This window comes from Giraffa tippelskirchi, chromosome 7 (assembly GCF_054371585.1).
Source record: "Giraffa tippelskirchi isolate mGirTip1 chromosome 7, T2T-mGirTip1v1.2.pri, whole genome shotgun sequence".
Taxonomy (NCBI): domain Eukaryota; kingdom Metazoa; phylum Chordata; class Mammalia; order Artiodactyla; family Giraffidae; genus Giraffa; species Giraffa tippelskirchi.
The window spans coordinates 76,871,270-76,884,922 of record NC_137281.1 but is presented as its reverse complement, the minus strand read 5'-3'; the positions used below and the strand labels follow the sequence as shown (position 1 = coordinate 76,884,922).

Below are 13,653 nucleotides of genomic sequence, written 5' to 3'. Positions count from 1 at the left end.
CCTGAACATATGATTTCTGGATTCACAACCTGGTTCTGTCCTTTTCTACTTATGTGACTTCCAGCAAGTTACTTAAGATTCCATTTTCCAATGTGTGAAATGGGAATATTAATAAGTGAAAGTACAAGTTGCTCAGTCGTGTCCACCTCTTTGCGACCCCATGGACTATACAGTCCATGGAATTCTCTAGGCCAGAATACTGAAGTGGGTAGCCTTGCCCTTCTCCAGGGGATCTTCCCAACCCAGGAATCGAACCCAGGTCTCCCGTATTGCAGGCAGATTCTTTGCCAGCTGAGCCACAAGGGAATGTTAATGGTCCCTACCAAATAGGGCGATGATGAAGATTGAGTTTAATATGTGTAAAGTTATTATGGTGAGCATTTAGTAAATGTTAGCTTTTGTATCAAGGGATAGTGGCTGAGTGATCCTGAATATAGGCCTAAGACCTATGTACCCTCACCTGGTTTTAGTCATCCTTTTATATTTATTAATTTATAATTTTAGTTTAATCCTGGGCGACAACAGCTTGGCTTCATGAGGACTTAACAATGACAGCTGAGAATGTGTGACACAGCTCTTAGGTTGTGTTAATTAAGACACACAACCAAGTTTATCTTGCATATTTAATAGTATGCACAATTGTTCCAGTTCTGTACAATAATTGGGCTTAGATGGAAAGCTGCTCAAGTAAATGAGGCAATTGACACTACTTTCATACTGCCCATCTAGTTATTTCTGAAGTCAGGATGGGACAGGAAGTTTTTAACAACAGTAGATTCCATTTTTGTTTGGAGGAAGAGTTGGGGTAAACAACAAGCTCTGACTGTATAGTACAGGGAACTGTAATCAATATCCTGTAATAAACCAAAATGGAAAGAATGTGAAAAAGAATATATACATGTCTATTTAGATACATTTGAATCACTTTGCTATACACCAGAAACTAACACAACATTGTAAATCAACTGTCAGTTCAATTCAGTCTCTCAGTCGTGTCTGACTCTTTGTGACCCCATGGACTGCAGCACGCCAGGCTTCTCTGTCCATCACCAACTCCCAGAGCTTGCTCAAACACATGTACATTGAGCTGGTGATGCCATCCAACTATCTCCTCGTCAACTATACTTTGATTAAAAAAAAAAGTTGGGTAGCGTTAGCTTCTGCCTGTCATCCCTTTATATCATTAGCTTTCCTCCACTGAGACAAGAGGAAACCCCGCTTTTAGAGGCCTTTTGACACCCAGAACCTGCTCATGGTATGGGATATAGGTGGATCTCCTTTCTCCAGCCGAGTTTGGGGGAGGGCACTGCCCAGACTTAAGCCTATTTCACTCCAGAGTCCCCATGGTCATGTAGTCAGACTATACCCACACTAATTGGATGGAGACTTCTAGAAAAATGGCACCAAGCCCGGTTTCTCTTCCTTCTTTCCTTTCCTGCCAGCCCCTCACCCCTCAGTCTGGGATGGAGGCCTGGTCCTCCTTGAGTGTCTCTCTCTTTTTGTTTTTTCCCAAATATCTCTTCTGAGTCTCCACTGGCACACTGTCTCATGTGTCACTGGTCCTGCCTCAGCTTGTTTCCTGCTATCTGGAGAGAGGGTCCAGGAAGCCATTGACACTGCTGGCTCTTCTCCCCTCCCTGAGCTAGACTTTCTAGGCAGGCTTCCTGTTATGTAATAGAAAGCTTGTATTTATCCCCCACCTTTCTCTAACTTCTTTTTAGCGAATATTTGGTCATTCTTTCGACAAATATTTATGAAGAGCCTGTATTGTGTCGAGGCTTCCGTGATAGCTCAGTTGGTAAAGAATCTGCCTGCAATGCAGGAGACCCCAGTTGAGTTCCTGGGTCAGGAAGATCCCCTGGAGGGGGGATAGGCTATGCACTCCAGTATTCTTGGGCTTTCGTGGTGGCTCAGCTGGTAAAGAATCTGCCTGAAATGTGGGAGTCCTGGGTTCAGTCCCTGGGCTGAGAAGATCCCTAGGAGAAGGGAAAGGCTACCCACTCCAGTATTCTGGCCTAGAGAATTCCATGGACTGTACAGTCCATCGGGTCACAAAGAGTTGGACATGACTGAGTGACTTTCACTCATTCACTCTATTGTGTCAGGCTAGAACTGTTCTGGGAGATGAGGACACAGCAGTGCCCAAAAGAAAGCCCTGCCCTCACAGAGTCACATTCTGGTGGGGCAGATGGAAACCACATCAGCCATGCTCTTGAGTAATCAGTGCCTGAAAAGCAGAGTGGGATAAAGGGATTAAGAATGATGGGGGCTGAAGAACCTGAAGGCTACTTTGAAAAAGTGACACTTGAGCAGAGATGGGCAGAAGTGAGGGAGTGAGGGGGCCGTGAGGCTGTCCTGGTGAGAGCAGACAGAAATTTTAATGAGTGGGAATACCCGAGAGGGGGGGCTTACACCTTTGTCACACTTCTGGATTGTAAAAGGAGGGTGTGCATTTTAACATTTTAATTACTAATTTGTTCATTTGTAGTTGATTGATTTGATGTAACCTGCATTTTAGTTATTGGATTCCCTGCATTATCACTTCTTAAACATCTCATGTGTAATAATGGTAACAATAAAACAGCATATCCTTAGCCTAAGATCTTTTTAAGAAAAGTAGGCAAAATTTTTAAGATGATAGCTTCTTGTTAAAAGTTAACTATGCAAAATAATTTCTCCTTAAGCAGACAGATACTAGGATGAGTTGGAAAGACATTATCTGCTTTGTGAACAAAGTTCACAAAATGAGGTTGATGCAATATGAATTGAACACGAACTCAGGCATCAGAAGCCAGGTTATACAGGTCCCTGCAAATACAGACAGCAAAAACAGAATTGTCCTAGGAAGCTGATTAGAGGAATTCTTACAAATCAAGGGGTCTCCCACCAAGGAGCATCATGAAGATATCCCACATGTTAGAATTTTTTGAGATACAACTGACATGTTAGTTTCAGGTATACAACATAATGATTTGATATTTGTATATATTGAAAAATGATCACAATAAGTCTAACTAACATCCATTACCACACATAGTTACAAAACTTTTTCTTGTGAAAAGAAAAACGTTAAGATTTACTTTCTTAGCAACGTTCAAATATGCATTACTGTATTGTTAGCTATAGTTACCATGCTGAACAGTACATTCCCCAGGACTTACTATCTTATAACTGGAAGATTGTGCTTTTTGACCTCATTCACCCATTTTACCCATCCTCCAACCCCTGCCTCTAGGAACCATCAATCTATTCTCTATATCTCTGAGTTCTGTTGTTTTGTTTGTTTGTTTTTAGATTCCACATGTAAATGAGATCATTCAGTATTTGGTATTTGTAGTTCTTTGCCGTTTTCTTTAGCATAATGCCATCAAGCTTCATCCACATTGTTGCAAATGACAAAATTTCTTTCTTTTTTATGGCTGATTAATATTCCATTATATATATATAATTATATATATCTATGTGTGTATACATATATATATCTCCATTCATTTTTAACATAGAGAAGTTTTGGAGGAGATATGGAAATGTGGAAGTTTGAGGGGCCAGCTGAAGGGACAGACTACAAAAATAAAGGCAGTTTCACTGAAGTACAACATGTGCTCAAGACTAAACATTTCTGGAGCAAGGGGAATAAGATGCTTTGGGGAGGAAGGTGCAGCTTGTGAATATTCAAAATGGAGTCACAAATTCCCAAAGTCCTGAGGTTTTGCTATATTTTAATGAGACTGCTTTGTCAGCACCTGATACTACTATTGATACTGATATAGAACATTTCTTGTAGGATGCAAAGAAAGGAGAGAGGATGGCGTAAGAAGTGGTTTTGGCCCAAGAGGTCCCTGGGAGAGGCTGCTCCTGGGAATGGTGCTCAAGAGGATGTTTTGGAGGGCTGAGAACTAAAGATGCAAAATTTTCCATTTAGGGTGTAAGAAAACAATGTTAGACCTTTCTATTTATTTTATTAAAATATAAGAAAGAAATTAATCTTTATTGATCTTTATAAATAGCCCTTGCCTTTGATGTGGTTGACGTATTGTGTATGATGACAAGGTTGGCTGGGGAGAGGTTGACACTCTACATTGGAAGCATCCTCATTCTCTTGTTTGTCTTCAGTCAGTCATGACATATTGCAGATCACGTGTTGTAGGATATCAACAGGATATTGAGTTCCAGGATATCGTGATTGATTTTATGGAAACAAGGCTTTAAATAATATTATTTGTGAGGAAAGGGAGAGTGAATGACTTTGAGAGTGTTGTACTACACAGAGATTAATTAGTTATACTGTAACAGTAATTAAAAGAGTTATAAAACTTTAAGTTTTTCTTTTGAAAAAAGACAAATGTCCCCAGTTTGGTGATCTTTGTAGTGATGGAAATAGCTGTCAGGCAGTCTATGTAGTATAAACATATAAAACAATAGACGTAGTCTATTCCTTCAAAGTCAAGGTGGTGTTCACAATAAGTGAAAAACAATGATTTTTTGCAAAATAGTCCTTTTGGAAAGAAAGCATTTTAAGAAGGGATGTTTGGAAATGTTGATATCGTGATTAGATTTTTTTTCTTACCAAAATGATATATCACCTACAAAAACTCTCATGTATGGAAGAGATACATTTAAATTTAAATACATTTAATATTTTCCCAAATAAGGAGTTTCAGTGGAGTTTGTATCCATTTGTTAAAAGTATAAAATGTGAAAGTGAAGTGAAAGTGTTAGTCACTCAGTCGTGTCCAGCTCTTTGTTGACACCATGGACTATAGTTCACCAGGCTCCTCTGTCCATGGGATTTTCCAGGCAAGAATACTGGAGTGGACTGCCATTCCCTTCTCCAGGGGATCTTCCCAACCCAGCAACTGAACCCAGGTCTCTCGCATTGCAAACAGATTCTTTACTTCTCACTGCCCTAGCAGCAAGGAAACTAGGTTAGTGTGAATTGTTCAATAGAAGTAGTTATTCTAGTTCAGTAAGAAAGATTAACTTTTCCTTCACCAGAAATTCATAGAAGAACTTGTTCCCTAGGCAAAGGATATTGGGCTAAACGTTCTGAGTAAAAGTTTTACAAAAACAAATCCATGTGACTCTTTCAGAAGAGAGATCATTAACTCATTCTATGAAAATAGCTTTCCAGAGTGGGGAAGAAGACTGATGTAGTGTAGATAGGTCACTTTCTGGTGGCCTGACTTAACCTAGGTTAAGCTTAGAGGATATTGAGGAGTGAATGTTGGACAGTATCCTAGGCCCAGGCTCATGAATATACATTTTCTCAACTGACCCAAGATATAAGGGAGACAAAATTGAGTTCTCTAGAAGATACCTGAAAGCCAAAGATTCTCTATTATTGAACTAGAAATGTTCATATCATACTAGATACCAATCATGTAAAGGATGAGATGTTTGGTGAAAAGTTAGGGAGTCTGACTCACAGTTGCATCATTATGGGGCTGGACTATGAGAGAACTTATAAATTGGGGCAACATTTTTCTTAGAAAAGTAGCCAAACACTTGAACAAGTATTTGATAGACACCCCAAGATTCTGGTCCATCAAAGATGATTGATGAATTTTAATAGTGGTGTTTTTTTTTTTTAATATAAGTACAGTTGATTTACAATGTTGTGTTAGTTTCAGGTATACTATTAAGTTGGTACAAACAAACTTGCAGTTTTGGACCATGAATTTTAAATTATTATAACTAGACTTAAACACACCTTTATTAATCAAAATAAGAACCATTACGATCAAAACATTTTTGCCAACAAGAAATAAGTTTGTTTTTTCCTGTAGCATAAAAGTCTGTGCTTCAGGGTTCAACGAACTCTTGGAAAGCATTTTCTGCTTACTGCCAGTTGTAGAAGTGTTTTCTCTGTAAAAAGTTGTCAAGATGCTTGAATAAGTGTAGTCAGTTGGCAAGAGATCAGGTGAATATGGCAGATGAGGCAAAATGTTGTAGCCCAATTTGTTCAACTTTTGGAGTCTTGGTTGTGCAACATGTGGTCAGTCATTGTCACAGAGAAGAATTGGGCCCTTTCTGTTGACCAGTGCTGGCTGTAGGCATTGCAGTTTTCCATGCATTTCATCGATTTGCTGAGCATACTTCTCAGATGTAATGGTTTCACCAAGATTCAGAAAGCTGCAGTGGGTCAGATGGGCAGAAGACCACCAAACAGTGACCATAACCTTTTTTGGTGCAAGTTTGGCTTTGGAAAGTGTTTTGGAGCTTCTTGTCAGTCCAACCACTGAGCTGGTCATCAGCAATTGTCATATAAAATCCTTTTCATCTCATGTCACAATCCAATCAAGAAATGGTTCGTTATTTTTACATAGAATAAGAGAAGATTACACTTCAAAATGATGATTTTTTTGATTTTTGGTTTTTTCACCTTTCCAATTTGCTTCAAATGCTGAATGACCATAGAACAGTTGATGCTGAATTCTTCAGCAAGTTCTTGTGTAGTTGTAGGAGGATCAGCTTCAGTGATTGCTCTCTATTGGTCATTGTCAACTTCTAATGGCTGACTACTACGCTCCTCATCTTCAAGGCTTTCAGTCTCCTTTATAAAACTTCTTGAACTGCCACCGCACTGGGCCAAATGAGTTGTTGACGTTGTGAGTTGTCTCTGCTGCTTTACAACCCATATTGAACTCAAATAAGAAAATCACTTGAATTTGCTTTTGTCAAAATCATTTCCCTAGTCTAAAATAGATATAAAATACATAGCAAGTAGTAAGTCATTAGCAAAAAAAACATAAAATGAGAAATGTGCATTGAAATGATGTACAGCATAACCACACTTATTTAAGAATGTATTCCAGTATCAAATGGCAAAGTTCAACAATGCAAAACTGCCATTACTTTTGCACCAACATAATACAAAGTGATTCAGATATATATATATTTTTCAGATTCTTTTCTATTACAGGTTATTACAAAACATTAAACATAGTTATTTGTGCTATAGAGCACTCTCAGTGGATCCTCATTATTTATCTATTTTATATATAGTAGTGTGTATCTGTTAATCTTAAGCTCCCAATTTATCCCTCCCCCAGCCCTTTCCCCTTTGGTAACCAGTAGTTTGTTTTCTACATCTGTGAGTCTGTGTCTGTTTTGTACATAAGTTCATTTATATCTTTTTTTAGATTCTGCATCTAAGTGATATCATGATATTAATGGGGGTGTCTTTGAGTTCAAGAGAACCAAATGCCCAATACAATCCTAGAAGAACCTTATAAATACTCCTAAACAGATTGTGTTTCCAGGAAAAATTAGCTACAGAATGGGGCCCCAGACATTTAATTGAGAGAATCTGCTTCATATCATTGCTTCAAATTCTTTGTCTGGATGCTGTATTGTGTCTGCTAGAATTGATAGAAGAGGTTTTGGAAAGTACTATTCAGATTTTTTCTTGAGACTGATTATTCAGTATTGACTCAGGAAATATTTGTGAGGTACAGTCTATGTGCTCATTCATGAAACTGGTTAAGCTATGACTAAAGTCTGTTTACCACTCAATAGGCTCTAGTTCTTGGGAATGTTCTAGTTCTTCAGTTTTGGAAATTTCAAGAAAGGAAACAGGAGGGCTGCTCCATCCAAGGGAATGGTGGGGACTGGGACAAGGAAAACTTTTTGCTTGCTTGTTCATAGTTCTTCTCCTTAAGGGGACACACATGCTTTGTTAGTTTAGGTCCACATTATATGTCACCCCCCCCCCCCGCCATTCTTCCTAATAGTGTATATTCCTAACCTAAGTGATTCCATCTAAGTCATCCCATTTCTGAATCTGCAAACAACTCTTTCTCTAATAACTTTGATGGACTTATCGTATATGTTTGTTGGCTGGTTCTTGCATTATTTATGTGGTTCAGATGGGTTCTTATAACTGTCATGAACCTTAAGCAATGTGTGTTCAAACTGATTCTGATGTATTTTCACCCCCAGAGGACTGGCTGGTACTTCTCAGTTTCCCACCAACAGTAATTTAATTCTTAACAGATAAACTATTAACATTTTGAATTTTTTTTTTTTTTTTGGTATTTCCTTTCCTCCCCACTTTTAAGGCAGGTTTAACAACTTACTTTCATCCTGGAATAAACTTAAAGAAAATACATTACTATAGCATCAAACTTTATGAGAAACTGGAAGAAGAAACTGGACAGGTAAATGCATTTAACTTGAAATTATCTTTTAGGTCAGTTTCTGAGATACAGAAGATTACTGAAGGATTTTGATATCATTATGTTTCACTGTCTGTAGTGACATCTATGGCACGTGAAATGTTTAATGTGGTAGAAGATTCTGATGAGAGTTTAAGATGAGAACCTCTAGAGCTTGCTTTTCAATCAATTGAATTTCTTGAAGTATATTATCCATGTAATTACCTGCTCCTCTTGATTTTTTAAGAGAGAAGAGAATAAAAAGCAGTCTTTAAAAATATCTTTGGTCAGCTGTTATATCTGGAAACTAAGAAATCAGAGCCTTTCAGCACTGGTTTGCAAAGGATGTGATGATTGTACATGACAGATTGTCACATGACTTTGAAAAGTGCTTCCCTTAAAGCCCCTTACTTTTATTTTCATCTCATCTCATTTATATTAGTACTTTCAAAATAAAGTGGCAGGCAAAGAGTATCCATAGACTAAGACTGAGTCTACTTAAAATTTTCATGCAATTTCCCTCACCTAAAACCATCACATGGCTCCCCACGGTCTACAGGACAAAAGCCAAAGAAGAGGGGCCTTTATTAGCTAAGCCCTGCCTGCCTTTCCAACATTTTCTCTTGCCACTCTTTGCTATGCTTATATGCTTCAGCTATTCTTAATTGTGTACAGTTCTAGAATGAGCTGATCTCTGTCCCTGAGACGATATTCCCTCTGGTCCCCATTTCAGCATCACCCTCCACCTTCCCGGGAGTCGTCTGCTTTGAGAAGCCATCCCTGACTTTCTTCACCCAGCAATCAGACGGGATTGAGCGTGCATCTGTTGGTTCTAAGAACATGAGTGCACAGCCCTCTTATAACATGAATCTCTCTCAATTGTGGTTGTTGCTTTATTTACTTTATTAATTGGCCTTTCCTACAGACTCTGAGCAAGTTGAGGATAAGGACTGCATCTTTGTTTGTGACTGTTCTGGGTCTTCATTGCCGTGTGCAGGCTCTAGTTGCTACGAGCAGGGGCTGCTCTCTCGGTGCAGAGTGCAGGCTTCTCAGTGCAGTGGCTTCTCTAGTTGCAGAGCACAGGCTCTAGAGCATGTAGGCTCAGGAATTATAGCTCATGGGCTTTGCTGCTCCACAGCATGTGGAATCGAACACATGTCTCCTTCACTAGCAGACGGATTCTTAACCACTGGGCCACGAGGGAAGTCCAGGGACTTCATTTTTGATCTCTGTCCCTCAGGGCCTCACTGAGTGCTTGGCCAAGTAAAGAACTTCAATAAATGCCAAATGAATGTTTCAGTTCATGCTTATTCTCCTTGTTGCAACATTCTAATTCTTCATGTTCCCTCTTCAACTTTTTCTCTTTTCACATAATTTTCTTCCACTCTGTAGATGAACACTATCTCATGTTGTAATTATGCATTTAGCTATCTGTGTTCACCTGCAGAATGTAAGCTCCATCCAGGCAGGGTCTTCCTCTCTCTTGTTCACATCAGTATCTGTAGGGGCTTTGCATGGTGCCTGGCACAGAAGAAGCACTTAGTGAATACTTCTTGAATGAATATCTTTTTGTATGAGGCAAACATGGTGTATAGTTATCACTATCATGCATAGCGAATCTCTTTTCTGGCACACCTGCATTTTCATTGTGCTGGAAAAGAACCATGGTTGAGTACCAAATCATGATTTACTTATGAGTTTTTATTGGCATCATTGTCGCAGGTGGTGGGATTCCATCAGCCAGGTAGTATCAGAATTGCTACAACTCCTGTAAGGGTAGATGAATTTAAATATCAAATGACTCGGACTGGCTGGCATGCAACAGAGCAGTATATTATTGAACCTGAAAAAATTCAAGAAATGTTTCCTTTACTCAACATGAATAAGGTATTTATCTTAAGGGCATTTTCACCATTTGTTAATTTTAATTAAGATTAGAAAATGTTATTTTAGAAAGTTAATTAAAAATAGAAAAACGTTGTGCATACATTTTGAATGACAAAATCATGTTTAATGCTGAAATTTGGGTAAATGACAAGGTGGGATATTATGTATGTTAAATAAAGTAAAAATAATGAAAAATCTGATTAGTTTTCTACCTATGACAACCAAGGAAACATTTTCAATATCTCTCTATTACTGTGTCCCTCAGATCTAGAGGTTTCTATAATAAGCCTTCTGCTTGAGACATCCAGAGAAAATAACTGGCTGTGACAAATGTGTGTGTAGAAAGAATGTATTATTAATTTTTTTAATAAAATCAAAGATAGAAGTACATGCTATACCTAATATATACTACTATACAAATATCACCTAACTCACAAAGAAACTAGCTTGACGATCTCTGTGTCAGGTATTGATCTAACCAAATTTGGCTGAGAAAATCCATTTGGATATTTAGTGTCTTTTTGCTGAGTAGTAATCCCTTTTGAATAATAGTAACAATGACTAATACTGCACTACCTAACACTACAGCACGTAATTATGTACTAGGTATTATGCTAAGCCTTTTACATATATAATCTCATTTTATCTTCACAATAAAAATAGGAGGCATTTGGGGTTCCCAGATGGCTCAGTGGTAAAGAATCTGCCTGCCAATCCAGGAGATACACAAGAGACATGGGTTCATTCCCTGCGTCAGAAAGATCCCCTGGAGTAGGAAATGGCAACTCACTCCAATATTCTTGCCTGGAGAATTCCATGGACACAGGAGCCTGGCAGGCTACAGTCCATGGGGTCACAAAGAGTCATACAGGACTGAGCGACTGAACCCACCCACACCGCCCCCCCCAACACACACACACACACATTATCAAGAAACAGGAAATTGCCCCTTGGTTCACATAGTGGGCCCAAGACCATCCAGTTAGAAAGTTGGAGCAGAGATTTGTACCTAGGCTCTCTGACTCCTTTATACATACTACCTCAGGGTATCAGGTAGGGCTGTTCAGGGAAGCAGAGGCTTGTATTTCTCCCTGGTAAGTCTGGCAGTGTCTCTGATCCACCAGAGTTCATAGCTTTGATCTGGGAGCTGGGGTTGTTTGCCTCTGGAAGTCTTTACAGGCTGCTGGCACTCCCTTGTCTATAGTTTTGTGTGATTGCAGTGTGATGGCAGTTTGGTGTTGCATCGCATCATCTGCATTAAGATTCTGCCACCACTACTAGGAAGCATATTCCTCTATCTGTTTATATGTCAATCTTGGGGTACTTTGCTCCAAGTCCTTACCATCACAGATTTTTCTCGAGAGTATTAGGCAGTGGAAATATGTGGGAAGAGTATTCTCTGCATCTGGGCAGGGTTCTAAATCAAATAGATACAGGATCACTGCGTAAGGACATATCCATTATAAAACATCAGTGTGATGTTTGTGTGTGTGTGTGTTAGTTGCTCAGTCTTGCCTGACCCTTTGTGACTCCATGGACTGTAGCCCACCAGGCTCCTCTGTCCATGGAATTCTCCAGGCAAGAATACTGGAGTGGATTGCCATTCCCTTCTCCAGGGGTTCTTCCCGACCCAGGGAGTGAACCCCAGTCTCCTACATTGCAGGCAATTTCTTTACCATCTGAGCCACCAGGGAAGACAAGTGATATTTAGAAGTTTACAATAATACAAATGCCATTGAAATCAAAATTCTCTTGCACTAAACCTGTAACCAGAGATTGGATTAGTAATCCAAAACTTCCCACAAAGGAAAGCTGGGCCCCAGATGGCTTCACTGGGCCCAGACATTTAAAGAAGAATTACCACAGTTCTTCACAAAGTCTTCAAAAAATAGAAGAGAAGTGAACCCTTTCCAACTTATTCTATGAGGCCAGAATGTATACCAAAACTAGACAAAGACATCATGAGAAAAGAAAGACCTGTATCTCTTATGAATACTGATGTAAAAATCTTCAACAAAATACTAGCCAATTGAATTCAGCAACTTATAAAAAAGATTCTTTAGCATAATCAAGTGGAATTTATCCCTTATGCCGGGTTAGTTTAACATCTGAAAAATCAATCAATGTAACATTGCATGAATAGAATAAAGGATAAAAAACACATGATCATCTCAATAGTTGCAGAAAAAAAAATTGACAAAAGCCTCTTACCCATACTTGGTGCTTAATAGATTTTTGTTGAATAGATGAGAACTAACTATATATTTCAGTGCTCCCTGCTTGTTTCATCTGAGTTGGATTCTTCTTTGTTTCTCCCTCAGCATCTCAAGCCCTAGCACAAAGTAGGTATTTAAGAACTAGTTGTTGAATGACTGAATCATGTACACATTTTCCTGATACCAGTTATATATTTAACATGTGAATTTATTAATATTATTAAATAATTAAATATAGATAACTGATCAATTAGTATTAGATTTGACTACAAATGTCAGAAACCAAAACAATAATGCTTAGACAAGATAGGTGTTTATTTCTCTTTTATTTAGGTAGTCCAGGGCTTGGATGGTGACTCTTCTCCATGAAGACTTCAGGGACCCAGTTGCCTTCTAAATCACTACCCTGTCATTCCTAGGGTGTGGCTCTTTTGTTCTGATTCCAAGATGGCAGCTAGAGCACCAACCATCATGTCTGCATCACAGACAGCAGGGTGGAGGAAGGGACAAAGAAGGGACAAGAGACATATGCCAGTTGTCTTTTTAAAGTGATTCTTGTGACCATGATACTTTCATTTGCATTTCATTGACCAGAATTTATTAACAGTTTTAGTTACCAGCTGGAACTAATGGCTGCCAACTATTGGACACTCTTTGTTCTTAATATTTATGTGTCTAAAAAACATTTGTCTTCCATTGCTTTCTGGGGGAGGGGAGAATGAATGTTGGAGACAATTGCAAACCTCTTTCAAATAGCTTGTTTACTTAGCTCTAAATGTGACTCCTACCTAGGTCTGAACTTGGACAGGGAAAATAAAGTGAAGATGGAGCAATCTGATGCCATGATGCGTTTTTAAAGTTAAGCTTTATTAAATATTTGCTGGCAGGATACTGAGTGAGTATATATATAAATTCATTTGAATATTGACTCTTGTATGATCCATTTAGATTTTAGCTGGACTGTATAATCCTGGAGATGGTCACATTGATCCTTACTCTCTAACTATGGCCCTGGCAGCTGGGGCTAGGAAATATGGTGCCCTTTTAAAATATCCTGCCCCAGTGACTTCTTTGAAACCAAGGTCAGATGGAACATGGGATGTTGAAACACCACATGGATCTATGAGAGCAAATAGAATTGTGAATGCTGCAGGTAAGCATCTTTTCTAATAGTGGGGTTTTTTTTTCAAGTGGCAAAGAAATAAGATATTTAGCTATAAAGTAATGTTTTATACTCTAAACATTGTTATGAAACACTGTGATGCTCTCATGTTGAACATTTTGTCTGTTTCTAAGCTACGAATCTCTCCCTCCATCACTTTGTTCTTCATATGTGAGATATCACTCTGTCCTTGGTTATCCATAAGAAGTTGGTTTTCCATCTTATTCTTCTC

At 38.7% G+C, this 13,653-nt stretch overlaps 1 protein-coding gene across 6 annotated transcripts in view; it reads left to right on the top strand.

Moving 5' to 3' along the window:
• DMGDH (dimethylglycine dehydrogenase) overlaps positions 1-13,653 on the top strand; it is a 155,374-nt gene that overhangs the window by 83,799 nt on the left and 57,922 nt on the right. For 5 of the 6 annotated variants that reach the window (XM_081505956.1, XM_081505955.1, XM_081505958.1 and 2 more), the window contains 3 exons: positions 8,061-8,159; positions 9,879-10,043; positions 13,208-13,412. In XM_081505956.1, coding sequence (XP_081362082.1) covers positions 8,061-8,159; positions 9,879-10,043; positions 13,208-13,412 — 469 coding nt within the window. Of the gene's footprint in view, positions 1-2,137; positions 2,359-8,060; positions 8,160-9,878; positions 10,044-13,207; positions 13,413-13,653 lie in introns of those variants that run through there. The other variant, XM_081505960.1, reaches the window with a different exon arrangement.